Source organism: Geotrypetes seraphini, chromosome 8 (genome assembly GCF_902459505.1).
Source record: "Geotrypetes seraphini chromosome 8, aGeoSer1.1, whole genome shotgun sequence".
Classification (NCBI taxonomy): Eukaryota; Metazoa; Chordata; class Amphibia; order Gymnophiona; family Dermophiidae; genus Geotrypetes; species Geotrypetes seraphini.
Window position 1 is genome coordinate 134,103,861 of NC_047091.1, and position 17,236 is coordinate 134,121,096.

A 17,236-nucleotide genomic window follows, 5' to 3' on the forward strand; every position below is an offset into this window, starting at 1 on the left:
GGACACATTTTGATCACTAAATTGAAAATAAAATCATTTTTCCTATCTTTGGTAATTTCATCAGTCTCTGGTTGCACTTTATTCTTCTGACTGTGCATCCATTCAGCCTCCTGTATGCTTCCTCTCCTCCAGACCTCATTCCTCCCCCAACTTTTTCTTTGTTTCATCCTGTCCCCTTCTTTCTTTCTCTCTCTATGCCCCCTTTCTTTCTGTATGTCTGTCTTTCTCTCTCTCTCCCCATGCCCCATTTTTTTTTCTTTCTTTCACCCTGTCCCCTTTCTTTCTTTCTGGCTCCCTGGCTCCCCCCTCTCTTTCTTTCTCCCTGCCCTCCCCCATTCCTCCGCCGCCACCACCACCATGCTGCCACCACTGCCGGGGAAAGACTGCCACTGGCCATCGGAAACAGGCCGGCGCCGAATTCGCCCTGCTTGTTTCCCGCGGGCCAACCAACTCTGGCTGTCCTACGTCAATTCTAACGTCGGGGAGGACATTCCGGGCCAGCCAGGCCGGCCCAGAACGTCCTCTCCGACGTTAGAATTGACGTCGGACGGCTAAAGTTGGTCGGCCCGTGGGAAAAGAAGCAGGGCGAATTCGGAGGGAGGGAGAACTGGCGCCGGCTTCTTTCGCAGCAATGGCAGCCTTTCCCCTGTGGCAGGCCTGCTGTGCACCCCTTTGGCGGACCGCCCCCCACACCTCCCCTAGGTACGCCACTGGCACGATGCACTGAATTTTAAACTAGCTTCAGAATAGTCAGTTGATTTAAGAACTAGTCTGACATAATCAGAAGGAATCTCAAGAGATATCTGATTCCCTCTAAGTGGAGCTCCCCAGAGAGGAAGAGTTTTGAACTGGGAGAGAAGATATTTGTGAAATTTCCAGGAATTAGAAATTATTGATGGATTTTTCCTTCCTTCAAGTAAATGATCATAAATGCAGAATTTGATTCCGGAGAACAATTATGAGTAGAGACTGGTCCTAATTTCCTTCACACTGGCTAAATATAGGGCAACTCTCCCCCATCTATAATAGCAGCATCTATTTAACCAAAAATCACCATGGTAGGAGGGGTTGGGATCTCGGTCTCCTCTGAAACATTCCCTTTGCTCCAGAGTAAAATCCTTAAATTTTTTTAAACAGAGTGAAGCTCAAATAAACACCCCCACTGACCGGTTCAGGAGCTGAGTTCCAAATTGTCTAGAACCTGTACAGTTCTGCTTGCCTTCTGCTGGAGACAGACCTAAGGCTACATGATGCTCTTATAGAGCAGAGCTTACAAGTCTTTAGACTCTGTCTCCATCAATGAGCATAACCACAGGTTCTGGACTGGTTTGAGGAAAATGCTAAGGAAACATCAATTTTCTCTCAAAACATCCAAGAACTTGTTGCAATAACATTTTCTAATAGAGGAAAATGGATTATATCATAGACCACACACCATATGATCATCAGAATTGTTCCATTGTGTTCCACTGAGTAATAGCAATTCTTGATGTTTTAGAGAAGCTTTCTTTTATGGTTTTTGTTTGACTTTCTTGGTGTAGCCCCTGTTCAAAAGGAGGCAATATTCAGCTAATAGTGGTCAATGTTACTTTAAACACTGACTCTGCCAGCTAAATTAGACCTGAATATTAAGTGCTGACTTTTATCTGGATACCAGCACTGAATATTTGGGTGTTTAGCAGTGCACAGAGGTTATCTGAGTACAGCTAATATTTAGTGCTATACCCAGATAGCTAACCGGGCAAAGTTAGAGCATTACTATAAGCAGTCCAACATGTTTGATTAGCTAAATAGACCCAGGCACTGAATATCTGTGGTGCCCAGATCATTTCTAGCTCTGCTCCAGGACTAACCATATAGTGCTGCAGAAGTCAGAACAGGTCCCAGCAGCATTATCCAGTTAAGTGCCGCTGAATATCTGCTTTAGGGTCAGCCAGTGCAATTGAACCACTAACTTCATTGTAAATATTGATTCCTTATATTTTTAAATAACATCTTGAGCTTTAAACTTATTTGAAGAACAAATCCTCTTGAACTGAATACGGTACCTAACAGTTTTCTTCTTCTCTGTCCTGTTAGCTCACAAGGCGGTTACCACCCATCAAGGAGGCCAAGCCTCGGCTGCAGAAGCTCTTTCGTGATTTTTGGCTATATTCAGTGCTCATGGGCTTTGCTGTGGAGGGCTCAGGTATAACACACACACTCTGATTCTTGTAGTGCTCATAGCACTTAGTTATTTACAAAAATGAAATGGAACATTTTACCTAAAAAAAAAAAAAAATTTAAAAAGCTCTTTAAGCTCTATGTACTTTTTTTCTGACACAGTCAGCCCAGGGATTATTTGAATTGTTATAGCCCAAGTCAGGATACAGACAATCCAGTGTAAAATAGGACCATCAATAGAGAACCTGGGTTCAGAGCTGTGCTGGACAGTGTCTTGTACCTGGAGCTGCACTATTGTGAAGTAAAGTTGCTGGGGTAGTATGAAGGAGGCCCAGGCAGTGCTGAAGAATCCAGAGATTCATGTTGTATGGAGCATGGAGAGTAACATCTGATTGCTTTCTCTTTACCACAGGGCTCTGGCCAGAGGAGTGGTATGAAGGAGTGTGTGAGATTGCCACTAAGTCTCCTTTGTTGACATTTCCCAGTAAAGAACCACTGCGCTCTGTCCTTCAGTACAACTCTGCCATGAAGAATGACACCGTCACTCCTGTGAGAAAACTCATCTTTATTCTGTCTTTACCGCTGACAGTTCCCTTTCATAATAACATAACAATATACATATATACCGCAGCTAAATTCTCAGTTCTGTATGGTTAACAGAGTAAAAGATACTATATATACACAGTGAATTACAATCCTTAGTTGTAAAATTTATCAAACAAGTATGCTTTTAATAGTTTTCTAAATGTCGAATAGGTGTTAATAATAATAATAATTTATTGTTTATATACCGCCAAAGCCAAAGTAGTTCGAGGCGGTTTACAATAAAGAAGAGCTGGACATTCAGCGAAAAAAACCAATGAAGTCTTTGAGTACATGAATATTTGTACAGAGTAAGGTTACATTGTAGGGGCGGGTTTACAATAAGAAGTGGGTCAAGGTGGTTTACGAAAAGAAGGGCTGGTCATACAGCGTGGGGTAAGCAGTGAAGACTTTAGGAATCCTTGGTCACAAATCAGTTGAACAGGTTGGTCTTAATAGAGCTTAATAGAAAATTACCAAGATGTTTATTTCATACACCGGCCTGATATAATAGAATTCTATTAAAGAATTGTTTGTAAAAACATCTCCTTAAAGAAGAAAAAGCAAATATCCATGAATCGTGTGTAGGGCGTATTCTATTGACAAATTCAAAATGGTCAAGAAAATAGCTAGCTAAAAGACCATATAGAGTCTTGAAGCATATACAACCAAACTTAAACATTATTTGTGCCTCATTTGGTAACCAGTACAATATTTGGTAATATTTTGTCACATGTTTGAATTTTTTCAAACTAAATATTAAACAGATACAGTATAATCTCGTTATAATGGACTTCAAGGGACATGAAAAGACAGTCCGTTATATCCAGAGTCCGTTATATCCAGAGTTGCATTTTTTAAAAACTTTATTTAGGTCAACTTGAAACAACGTACAATCGATGAACAATAGTCACTGCACAACTATATCAGCAACATCAATAACAAAATTCAGCAAAACATTGGTATGGCACGAAATGATTGCAAAACCAGAACACTAGAAGATGCTCTAAAGCATTATGTCGTACTGTACTGGAAAAAAAAATACTCTGTCATTTTCTTCTGGTCTGCATTTTGATACTATATCACCGGCACTCCATGCGCCTTGTAGGCGGAGCCTGCATGTCCATTATAGCCAAACAAAACTACAGCTAAAAGTGGCTCTGAGGACCAAATTGGTTGTCTGTTATATCTGAAAGTCCGTTATATGTAAGTCCGCTATATGCGTTGATTTTCTGTATGTTTATAAAGGCGCACGGCCGGGACCAGCGGACCTCGTCCACTATAGGCGAGGTTCCGTTATAAGCGAGTCTGTTATAACGAGATTATAGTGAATAACTTGCATCCTCTTGATGTTTTCTTATGTATTGATAAATAAAGGATGTTACAATAGTCTAAAGTACCAAAAGCCTGAAGAAGGAAAAGTAAAAATATAGCCTTATTGTTCGAAGTTCCATAACAGAAAGTAACATTTTCTAACAAGAATATTAATGTGAATATCAAATGAAAGATTTCAATCAAAGTGAATAACCAAAACTTTGATAATTTAGGAATCTTCCTTAATCTTATTTGAAGGCGAAGCCAAGAAAAATTTTGTTTTTGTCCAAATTAAGTTTCAATTTGAAATCTTTCATCCATGTTTCTACAGATTCTAGAATAGAGGATATGAATAGTAAGGTATCCACTGAAAAAGCTACAATCGGAATTACAATAGTAATGTTGTCTGCATAACTGTAAAGCTTAATTCCAAAAGAGGAGAGTTTAATTCCCAAAGAGGTTAAGTAGAGTTTGAAAAGTGTAGGAGAGAGGGAGGAACCCTGAGGTACCACACATGAGTGGTTTTTTTCCATTTAAGAGAAAGGGAATTGTCCAAATGAATCTGTTAATGGGACTTTCTAAGAAACCCGTGAGGACATGACCAGATACTCCAATTGCATCCAAGCATTTCAGCAGGATTTGATGTTCTACTAGATCAAATGCACTGCTGAGATCAAACTACATAATCAGGGCACTCATACCTACACTAAATAGTTGATAAAAAATAATCAAGAAGAGATGCCAACTCCATTTCTGTACTATGAAGTGTACGAAAGCCTGATTGAGATGGGTGCAAAATTGAAAATCGGTCAAGATAGTCATTAAGACAAACGTGAATAGGGATGGAGGAGTAATAGACCCTGATCAATTTTCAGAGGGTTGTGTTCATGAGGAGCTAGCTAAAATGAAGGTAGACAAAGCAATGGGGCCAGATGGTGTACATCTGAGAGTGCTGAAGGAACTTAGGGAAGTTCTGGTAGCTCTGCTGACTGACCTTTTAAACGAATCTCTAGAGTCGGGAGTGGTACCGAAGGACTAGAGAAGGGCAAATATGGTTCCTCTCCACAAAAGTGGCAGTAGGAAAGAAGTAAGGAATTACAGGCCGGTAAGTCTGACTTCTGTGGTAAGCAAATTAATGGAAACGCTTTAAAAACAAAGAATGGTCAAGTTTCTGGAATCCTGTGGATTACAGGACCAGAGGCAACATGGATTTACTAGAGGTATGTCTTGTCAAATTCTTTGACTGGGTGACCAGAGAATTGGATAAAGGATGTGTGCTAGATGTGGTGTATTTAGATTTTAGCCTTTGACAATGTTCCACACAGATGTCTAATAAATAAACTGAGTACCCTTGGGATGGGTCCCAAAGTGACGGGCTGGGTCAGGAACTGGTTGAGTGGAAGAAGACAGAGGGTAGTGATAGTGAAGATCATTCTGAGGAAAGGGATGTTACCAGTGGTGTGCCTCAAGTTTCTGTTCTTGGGCTTTTCTTTTTATATTGCTGAAGGGTTGTCGGGTAAGATTTGCCTCTTTGCGGATGATACCAAAATCGGCAATAGAGTAGACACACCGGATGGTGTGAATATCATGAAGAAAGACCTGGTGAAGCTTGAAGAATGGTCTGAAATTTGGCAGCTAAAATTTAATGCTAAGAAATGCAAGGTCATGCATTTGGACTGCAAAAGCCAGAGGGAATGGTACAGTTTAGGGGGTGAAGAACTTATGTGCACAACGGAAGAGTGGGACTTGGGTGTGATTGTATGTGATGATCATTAGGTGGCCAAACGGGTTGAAAAGGTGACGGCGAAAGCTAGAATGATGCTAGGTTGCATAAGGAGAAGTATGGCCAGTAGGAAAAAGGAGGTATTGATGCCTCTGTATAAGGCTCTGATGAGACCTCATTTAGAATATTGTGTACAATTCTAGAGGCCGCACCTTCAAAAAGATATAAAAAGGATGGAGTCAGTCCAGAGGAAGGCTACTAAAATGGTGTGTGGTCTTTGTGATAAGGCATGGGGACAGACTTAAAGATCTCAATTTGTATACTTTGGAGGAAAGGTGGGGAGGGGAGATATGATATAGACCAGGGGTGCCCAACACGTCGATCGCGATCGACCGGTCGATCGGGAAGGCAACGCCAGTCGATCTCGTGTTGCCGTTCCAATCGGCCGGCCGATCAGCCTTCCTCTCCCCAAGGTTCCCCACCGGAATCTCCCCAAGGTTCCCCACGCACACTCATTCTTGCTGCGCCCTTCCTGCCCGACTGCCAGAACCCGTCGTCCGACTGGGGGATGATGTCACTTCCTTCGGGAGAAGGCGGGAGGAGGTCTAGGGAAGTCACGACCCTTGAGAGCTGAGCGCCGGCTGCCCCTGGCGGAATTGACAAGACTGGAGAAAGGCAGTCGGGAGCAGGAGGTGCTCTGCCCAAAAATGCCGGAGCTGCTGCTGCTGCTCTGACGTCTTGAGCCTGAAAATGGGAAGCTGAGTGTCGTGCTAAAAAGAGACTGGAACGGCTCTCATGGAAGACTGGCTTTTTTTCTTTTCTTTTCCTCGGCCCTGGGGATCCAGAGATTTGGGCCTGCAGAAGCCTCATGCTGACCAGCATTCCTCTCCCCGACATCAATTCTTACATCGGAGAGGAATTTCTGGGCCAGCCAATCGCTGCCTGGCTGGCCCGGAACTTCCTCTCCGACATCAGAATTGAAGGGGAGCAGAATGCTGGTCAGTGCAAGGCTTCTGCATGCAGAGCTTGGGGGGCGGTGGCTTCGAGGCCTGTTCCCCGGTGGCGACTGCAAACCTAGTGGCTTGGGGGAGGGCAGGGAGAAAGAAACAAAGGGGGCAAGCAGGGAGACAAAAAGAAAGTGGGCATGGAGAGAGAGAGAGAGAAAGAAAGAACAGGAGGCAGGGAGAAAGAAAGAAAAAGTTGGGGGAGAGAATGAGGTATGGAAGAGAGGCTGAAAGAAGGAGTGGGCTGAAATCAAGATGTCAGAAGAAGTGCAGCCAGAGTGAAGTGAGAAGAAGTCAGAAGAAGAAAGTGCAACCAGAGACTCATGAAATCACCAAACAAAAGTAGGAAAAATGATTTTATTTTCAATTTAGTGATCAAAATGTGTCTGTTTTGAGAATTTATATCTGCTGTCTATATTTTGCACTATGGCTCCCTTTTACTAAACCACAATAGCGGTTTTTAGCGCAGGGAGCCTATGAGCGTCGAGAGCAGCGTGGGGCATTCAGCGCAACTCCCTGCGCTAAAAACTGCTATGTGGTTTAGTAAAAAGGGAGGGGCTATATTTGTCTATTTTTGTATGGTTGTTATTGAGATGACATTGCATAGAGTCATCTGCCTTGACCTCTTTGAAAAAAACCCGGAATATGAATGATAATTAACATTTTCTCTGCCTTTCAGTGTGCTTTGTGGGTTTTTAAAATTTTTTTTATTGTTGGTAGATCATTTTGACTTGGTCATTTTAAAAGTAGCTCGCAAGCCCAAAAAGTGTGGGCACCCCTGATATAGACGTTTAAATACCTACGTAATATATATGTGCATGAATCGAGTCTCTTTCATTTGAAAGGAAATTCAGCAAGTAGAGGGCATAGGATGAAGTTAAGAGGTGATAGGCTCCGGAGTAATCTGAGGAAATACTTTTTTACAGAAAGGGTGGTAGATGCATGGAACAGTCTCCTGGAAGAGGTGGTGGAAACAGAGAATGTGTCTGAATTCAAGGGGGCCTGGGATAGGCACGTGGGATCTCTCAGAGAGAGAAAGAGATAATGGTTACTGCAGATGGGCAGACTAGATGAGCCATTTGATCTTTATCTGCTGTCATGTTTCTACTAAATTCAGTGTTCACTAGTCCTTCCATAAGTTTAATCAAAAAAGGTATTCCTGCAGCATACAGCCTAGAGGAGTTCCCAGAGGGTACCTGTAGATTTATCTCATACCCAGTGTAGGGTCTGCTATGTGGTGAGAGATTATGCAATAAAGCAATGCAGAGATTGAGTGGTTCTAGAGATCAGTGCAGGAATACTGAGAGGCAGTGTGCTCTGCTTGGAGAAGAGATGGCTCAGGGTTGATATGATAGAGGTCTATAAATTATTGAGTAGAGTGGAAAGAGTAGAAATGAATTGCTTGTTCACTCTTTCCAAAAATACTAGGACTAGTGGACATGCGATGAAGCTATCGATGAAGTAATAGATTTAAAACAACCCAGAGAAAATATTTCTTCACACAACATGTAATTAAACTCTGGAATTCGTTGCCAGAGAATGTGGTGAAATCGGTTAGCTTAGTGGGGTTTAAAAAAAGGCTTGGATAATTTCCTAAAAGAGAAGTTCATAGGACATTATTGAGATGGCATGGGGGAAAATCAACTGCTTATTCCTAGGAGTTCTGCTACTTGCATCTAGCTAGATACTTGGTACCTGGGTTGGCCAGTGTTGGAAACAGGCAATTCTTATGTTCTTATGCTCATTCTGAATCACAGCAGACAGGTCGCCATATGATCAAGCAATGCCTTCACAACTGTATGAGAGCTAAGAATTCCTGTGTTTTCAGTAGCCCTAATGAGACATATTGATTCTCTCTTTCTAGGCAGAACTGAATGAATTAAGAAGTACCATCATCAACCTCTTGGATCCCCCTCCTGAAGTCTCAGCACTCATTAATAAACTGGATTTTGCCATGTCTACATACCTGCTGTCTGTGTATCGCTTGGAGTATATGAGGTACATCTGATAACTATGAAAACTTTACTTCCTGGGCTTTCATTCACAAAGCAGGCTTTCTCCCAGTGCAGCAGCACTGACTGAGAAGCCAAAAGATTTTCATTCTATTAGGTGTGTTGTCAGCTGTAGAATGGTAGACAAAATTCCCCCAGGGTTGCAGGACTGTAGCATTATGTTCTATACTAGTTTGGATATTTTGGGGATAGGGGGAAGGAGTGTTAGAAGGAGTGGGATAAGAGGTTTAATCCAAGTAGTTTTGTATCACCAGTGATAGGTGGTAGGAAATTACACAGATTCCAAGGTGCCAAGACAGATCCATCCTTGTTTCAAGGCTCATTCCTTACCTTGATTTTAGCCATAAAGGAGCAGTATTGTGTAGCAGATTTCACTTCTGTACAGGAACTTTGAGAGGTCCTTCCTCAGGGTTTGATCTGGTTCTACCTACTGCCAAAAATTTTTTTTTTAAAGTACAGTACTTCCTAAGATTTGAATCCAGTGTAAGTGTGACATAGTAACTCCTATTTCTTAAGAAGATCCTCTGCTCCCTAGTTTTAAAGCATAAGGAAAGAACCTCCTTATTCATCTACACACCTTAGTTGCTCCTTGTATTTATAATTCAAATCCTGTGCCCCTCTTCCCCACCCCCCTTGCCGTGCAAGTGTCCCCTTCCCTTCCCTTTTTAACTTCTCTGGCATGAGCAGCATGCCCACGTCAGTGTCGGCTTGCCCTTTGACATCACTACCTAGGCGCAAGTGATAGAGAGAATGCTGATGTTGACTTGGGCAGTCGAGGAAGTAAAAGAGGTATGGGAGAAGACAAGGGACACGTGCGTGGCAAGGAGAGGAGCAGGGGCAGAGAGGAAGAGGGGTGCCATGCTCTTAGCAACATGGTGCCCAGGGTGGACCATTTTCCCCCTTACTGCGCTACTGCTACTAGGTGCTGCCTTTGCCTCTACTAATTTGTACATGCAGTAAACTTCATGATGCTGACATGTTCATTGCCTGTTCCTTTTGTCAATATAAATTGCAGTCAGATATGTTTTTCTTGCAGGGTAATGCATTCAATTGACAAAGATCGATTCCAAGTAATGTTCTTCTACTTTGAAGATAAGGCCATTCAGAAGGATAAATCAGGTAAGATTTCCCTGTGCCATTTTTTTCATGATTGACGATAAGCACCTCAATTAGTGGAAATATACTGTATTTGGATAGAAGCACAAAGCAGGTGAAGACCACCAAACTCATCTTTATCTGCCCATTCTCCCTTTCTATTTGATCTCTGGCTTTTTCTAGGCTTCTGCATGGTTAAAGATTTTTTGTTCCAGGATTTTGTGAAACCTGTTACTATGTTTTCCCCACCATGCATCCAGCACTCCTTCTGTGAAGATCTTGACTGAAGAGGACCTTAAAAATAGAGCATAGTATACTACTCACTTCTACACAGCTCAAAGTAGCAGTGATAAATACTGTACAACTTACCACAGCCTCATGTGATATGTACTCTAAGCTAAGTGAACTCCATGTACACACTCACAAGTGCCAAACATCACTGGAAAATACTGCTCACATCTGCACAGTTCAAAGCAGCAGTGATAACATAGTAGTGCAATAGGTATGTTTTTCTGGACAAGTGAGTAATGAATCCAGACCCACACGCTTTCCAGAAGTTATCAATCACAGTTTTCAATTCTCCTCCTTTCTCAGTGGTGCTACCCCTTTCAGTTTTTTCTTCTGCATATGTATCTGATCTGCTCTGTTCAAAACTTTTTTCATAAAATTTTGTAAACTTTTGGTGCTCAGGAATCCACACTCCTCGGTGCTTTCCCTTTCTCCGGTGTGGGGGAAGGGCTCCTTTAGCCCTCGCTCGCCGAGGTGGTGGTGGCCCACCCCATCCATGTACTCTCTCTCTCCTACCTGCCTATCTAGCTGGAGTCCACTCACATTCTCACTGTCTTCTAACTCGTTCCCTGGACCCTATTCTGCTCTTCCGGCCTCTTCTGCTCTTCCTGGCCCTGCTCTTCCCAGCATTGCTGCCTCATCTTCAGCGCTGCCAGGAGCCCCTGAGGGATCGCTGCAGAGCTGCGATTAAACTTCCTGCCTGCCCTGCAACACCCCCCTCATGCTTCCACCCGGGGCGGTCCACCCTCTCTTCCCCCCACACTTGGTAGGCCTGGATGTCACTGGATTTGGCCTCACGGTGTCGCCGAGGGAGGGCAATGGTGAAACCGCCGCAGGCAGAGTTCTACTCTACTGCGTATGCGGTGGCACAGTAGCATGGAGGCACGGAACACGGAGATTGAAGTGCGCATGGGCGTTAAGGGTTTTATTATAGCGGATTCCAAAGTTTTGTCTCAGTCTTCACCTGCTGGTTATGATGAGATATAACTAAAGTGACCATACGTCCCGTTTTCAACGGGACAGTCCCGTTTTCGGACCGACCATCCCGTTGTCCCGACCCACCGCATCGGGACACCGAAATGTCCCGTTTTCAGGGACAGTGTCCCAAGCTGTGCGTGACACCAGGACGGGCGATCACTTTCCCTCCCTGCCGTGCCGATTCTAACCCTGGGCCGCCGCTGCTGCTTCTTCCCGACATCAATTTTGATGTCGTAGAGGACGTTCCGACCCGCCAATCGTTGCCTGGCTGGCCCGAACTTCCTCTCCGACGTCAAAATTGACATCGGGAAGAAGGGAAGAAGCAGTGACGGCGGCCCAGGGTTTGAATTGGCGCGGCAGGGAGGCAGACTGGCAGGCAGCGGTGGTACACAGGCGGACGGATGGACGGGTAGTTTGAATCCGGTGGGGGGGGGGGGGTTGAATCCGGCACTGGAGGAAGGGAAGGAGGTAGGCAGGCAGGCTGGCTTCGGGGGAGGGACAAAGGCAAGGGAAGACATAGGAAGGAGGCACAGGGGCACTGTGGACATGGGAAGGAGGCATTGGGGGCACTAGGGACACAGGACAGAGGCACTGGGGGCACTACGGACACAGGACAGGCACTGGGGGCACTATAGTCATAGGAAGGAAGCACTGGGGCACTATGGACATGGGAAGGAGTCACTGTGGGCACTAAGGATACTGGACAGGCACTGGGGGCACTATGGACATGGGAAGGAGGCATTGGGGGCACTAGGGACACAGGACAGAGGCACTGGGGGCACTAGGGACATAGGACAGGCACTGGGGGCACTATGGACCTGGGAAGGAGGCACTGGGGGCACTAAGGACATAGGAAGGAAGGAGGGAGGGAATAGAAAGGGACAGTTGTTGGGCCTGAGTGCAGAAAGAAAGAAATGAAAGAAAGGATACACAGTCAGAAGGAAACACAACCAGAGACTCATGAAATCACCAGACAGCAAAGGTAGGAAAAATGATTTTAATTTAGTGATCAAAACGTGTCAGTTTTGAGAATTTATATCTGCTGTCTATATTTTGCACTATATTTATCTATTTTTCTATAGTTACTGAGGTGACGTTGCATATTTTAAAGTCATTTGCCTTGACATCTTTGAAACCCCCCAAATATAAATGATAATTAACATTTTCTCTGCGTATAGTGTGCTTTGTAGTTTTTAAAAATTTTAAGGTTACCATTATGAATTAATATGAAGATATTATGTGTACATGAAAAATGAATGGAAGAAATTGGGGACGGGGCTAGGACAGGGTTGGGGCGGGGCTAGGGTGGGATTGGGTTGAGGCTAGGGCGGGATTGGGGGGCGGGACTGACAATTAATAGATGTCCCCTTTTGATGAAAAAAATAAATGGTCACCTTAGATATAACCCATCTGTAAGATCTATAGTTATACCAGTCTGGAGAGGTTAAAAGAAAGAAAAATTAGCAGGTAAGAACCTAATATCTCCTTTCTCCCTAACTTGGGCCAGAATTATGAATCAGGGCAGAGACAGTATTGCGTTGGTTTCATCATTTGAAGTGGCCATGTCTCATAGCATATTATATTATGTTGACCTGAGCCTGAGATTGTGGAGTTCTGAGGTTCCTGCAGAGATTGCTGGATTTATCCGTGGCTGGGACCTGTAGGGATGACTCTGTGGAATAATGGACTGCTCTTTTCTTTCTAACTCCCTCTAGGAATGATGCAGTGCGTTATTGCTGTAGCAGATAAAGTCTTTGATGCTTTCCTGACAGTCATGGCTGATAAAGTAAGTCATGGAATATTAAAATATGTTCTTTCTGTGAAAGTGCATGTCACAGGATATCAAGAAATACTAAAATGTAAATGCTAATCCATTCTAGAATAGGAGCCTGGTTCAGGTGTGATATTTTGAAATTAATTATGTCCTTACTCTGGTGGAGTCTGTAAAAACTGGCCGAGGGCCTACTGTGATAGGCAGCAAATCAGGGGAAATCCTCCAGGTATTTAAAAATTCATATACTGCATATTGGTTATGCAGTTTACAAATTACATACACTTTATCTTGAGCTCCCTACAATCAATACAAGTGTAACACAGGCAGACAAATTAGTCGGACACATTTTTAACATCCTCTCCACACTGGATCACAAAATTCCAGGAAAGCATGAACAGACATTAGCAGGTCAAATTTCAACAATAGTAAAACAGGAAGACATTGATAGTCGAATTCATATCAGAATATTCTTGAGAATTGTATCCTAAAATTCCAGAGAAGCAGTAACAACCACAAGGAGGGATTACCATAGAAAGGCATTAACGGGGGTGTCACGTGACTGTCATCAAGATGGCTGCTTAGCGATCCCGCTCCGCTCCAGCCCGCGACGAAAAACAATTCTTTCTGCCTCATCGGGAGCTCTTTCGGTCAGTACTCCTCTACCTTACCCGCGAAAATGACCTCCAAGTCGGCTAAAGCCGAAACCGCCGCCACTGCAGGCTCTTCCACTGTGCACACCGCATCTAAGCGATCTAAGCACGAGCCGCCGTCCCCCATTAAGGCCTGCCCTGCTGAATCAGCAGAACAAAACGCCTCCATTGCAGCCGATCTACACGTGCTCCGTGGCCTTATGCAGGAAAATTTGGCTGCCACAGCCGATATTAAAAATGAAATGGGCAGTATCATGTCCCAGCTCAAACTTCACAATGCGCGAATAGATCTTACAGAGGAGCGTCTGGCGACCCATGACTCCCAGTACCTAGAAATTCAGCGTGAACTCCGCAAAATAACTCTGCTTCAGAGTGATTTGGAAGATATCTCCAATCGTATGCGCCGGAACAACGTGCGCTTGATAGGTCTGCCAGAAAATTCAGAAGGTAAAAATATTCTAGAATACCTTCATACTTTTATTCCTACCATTTTGAAGCTTCAATTTACTCCTCCACTTGAAATTGAGCGCGCGCACAGAGTACCTTCTGGGCCTCCAGCTCCCTCCAAACCACCAAGACCCATTGTCCTAAAAGTACTTAGGTACCCTCAAACTTTACAGATCCTACAAGCTGCAAAGACCAATCCCTCCTTAACAGTGGAGGGCAAAAGAATTCTGTTTGTTCCTGATCTATCTAAACCTTCAGCACAGAAACGCAAAGCCTTCCTCGCTATGCGGCCCCGTCTCAAAAGCATTGGTGCACAATACGGGTTGTTTTACCCTGCCAGAATGCGGATTACTTACCGCAATTCCACGAAAAATTTTGATGATCCACAAGAGCTGACAAAATTCCTGGATGATAATACCGGTGACATGACCTGATTTGCTTTTACTATTGTACTGAACTTCTTAATGAGGCTCAGCTTATCTGCCTTTTCTACACTCGCCTGGGCTGGAGAGTGAGCTCGCTGAGTGCATCTTATCAGCATGCGATCCCATTTTTGGATCTTTGTTTGTTCTTTGTTCCTGAATTTATTCAGCATGAATCATTGTTCTATTTTTTGTCTGTGTTTCTTTTTCCTTCCCCAATGCCTCTCTGCTCTGGAGTATATACCTTATTTTGCCATCACACTTGGACTTGATCAGTCGTCTATTTCTACTGATACAGAGTTCCTCGCCCTGTTCTTCGAGAATTTTTCTACATATCTATGGTCAATATAAATATTGTTTCCCTTAACGTTAAGGGCATCTCTAGTCCCATCAAGAGGAAAAAAATTCTTCATTACTTTAAACATCTTAGAGCAGACATTTGCCTCATCCAAGAATCTCATCTCAACCTGGAAGAAGCTCAGAAATTATCTGGAGGCTGGGTTCAACACTGCTACGCTGCTCCAGCCAAAGGGAAGAAAAATGGTGTTATAACTCTATTAAACAAATCCCTCAACTTTCAACTCTCCTCTCACAAATGTGACTCTGATGGTCGCTGGTCCTTCCTTGATGGATCAATTGATGGAAAACCTCTAAAACTCCTCAATATCTACGCACCGAATGCTGATGACCCCTCCTTTTTCCAATCCTTTCATACCATTTGTAACTCCGCTTTATTAACAGATACCATAATAGCGGGAGACTTCAACTTCCCCTTAGATCCATTTATTGACAGATCTTCCTCCTGTCGTCCATCCAAACTCAGGGCACGCTCGGCAGTCTCCAACCTTATGTCAACATATGGTTGGTCTGACCTCTGGAGAATATTGCATCCAACATCAAAGGACTTCACATTTTATTCTGCGCCTCATCACTCATTCTCCAGGATTGATTATATTATGGGCTCCAAGGATATTGTCAATATCACCACATCCGCGAAAATACATGACATCACCATCTCGGATCATGCAGCGGTCTCTTGCTCTCTAAACTGGTCGATCCTCCCCAAATCAAGGCAATGGAGACTGAATACCTTTCTTCTGCAAGATGACTCTTTCATCTCACACATCAAGAATGAATCTCAAGCGTTTTTCCTCAATAACATCTCCTCTGTCTCTGACTTTTCTATCGTCTGGGAATCATACAAAGCTTGGCTACGAGGTGAATCGATCAGTTTTGCTGCTTCTCGACTCAAGCAGAAAAAAGCATCTTTACACCAGCTTGAATCCGAAATTCATACGCTTGAAACCCAACTCTATCATATCTTTGACTCCTCTACCTACAAGAAGTTACAGCAACTGAAATTTCAATATAATGAAATCTTTAGTTCACTCGCATCTGCCTCTATATTTAGACGCTCTGCAACATATTATGCATCTTCCAACAAATCTGGCCACCTTCTTGCCACATATCTTAAAGGCAGACGCTCTAAACACAGAATCACTCATATTAAATCTTCATCTGGTCAACTACATACTACCACAAAGGACATCCTAGAAGATTTCCGCTCCTTCTATGAACAGTTGTACACATCGGAATCACCTTCATCTGAATCGTGCATCATGGACTTTCTCCACTCTCTTGACCTCCCTTCCCTCACCAACTCTCAACAACATTCCCTGAGACGACCTCTTTCTCCAGAAGAAATTACTATGGCTATTTCTTCGATGCCTCCTGCTAAAGCACCCGGACCTGATGGACTTCCCTCTGAATTCTTCAAATCCTTTGCCCCCTTCTTGACGCCACACCTTCTTACCTATTTTCAACATCTAATCGACTCACCTGACAAGTTACATCGATTTCTGGAAGCGAATATCATCATCCTCCCGAAGCCGAATCGTGATCCTCAACTAGTGAAGAATTATCGTCCTATTTCCCTTTTGAACTTGGACTATAAAATTTTTGCTAAGATATTAGTTTTACGATTAGAACAAATCATGCCTAGTCTGATACATAGAGATCAAGTAGGCTTCATGAAAGGAAGATATGGTGCTGACAATACTAGACTCTTATGTCATGTTCTCCACTCCGCCCTGTCAAATGCTCAAGATTCAATAATTGTTTCCCTAGATGCGGAGAAAGCCTTTGACAGGGTGGAATGGAAGTATCTTTTCTGTGTGTTGTCTCATTTTGGTCTCCCCCAAACGTTTATTCATATGATCTCTCTGTTGTACCACAACCCCATGGCTAAATTGGTAGTTAACGATGATACTTCAGCACCCTTCACGTTATATAGGGGAACCAGACAAGGTTGCCCAATGTCTCCACTATTGTTCAACCTTGCCCTCGAACCCCTTCTTGCGGCTATCCGCCAATCCCCGAATATTAAGGGGATTACAATTGCCAATGTAGAAATCAAGATTTCAGCTTACGCTGACGATGTACTTCTGTATCTAAATAACCCACAATCTTCGCTTTCTTATTTAGCTCATCTTATCTCTCTCTTCTCTACGATGTCTGGTTATAAAATTAATTGGGACAAGTCCGAAATTATGCCTTTACATGACCCCTGCATTCCTTTCCATAACCCATTGTACCCCTTTACTTGGGTCTCCACTGGGATAAAATATCTGGGCCTTCCTTTTAACAAAGACATTACATCCTCATCTCAAGCTATAGCCACCAAACTACTTTCTCAACTTAAAGATACCCTAGCCTCTTGGTCTCCTTTACACCTATCTTGGTGGGGGAGACTAGATACTCTAAAAATGATGGTGATACCTAAAA

The 17,236-nt window shown here is 43.5% G+C and overlaps 1 protein-coding gene across 2 annotated transcripts in view; it reads left to right on the forward strand.

The window, feature by feature from the left end:
- PI4KA (phosphatidylinositol 4-kinase alpha) overlaps positions 1–17,236 on the forward strand; it is a 261,800-nt gene that overhangs the window by 127,643 nt on the left and 116,921 nt on the right. For both annotated transcript variants that reach the window (XM_033956600.1, XM_033956601.1), the window contains 5 exons: positions 2,080–2,188; positions 2,576–2,712; positions 8,651–8,784; positions 9,835–9,917; positions 12,875–12,945. In XM_033956600.1, the coding sequence (XP_033812491.1) occupies positions 2,080–2,188; positions 2,576–2,712; positions 8,651–8,784; positions 9,835–9,917; positions 12,875–12,945 (534 nt within the window). The remainder of the gene's footprint in view (positions 1–2,079; positions 2,189–2,575; positions 2,713–8,650; positions 8,785–9,834; positions 9,918–12,874; positions 12,946–17,236) is intronic.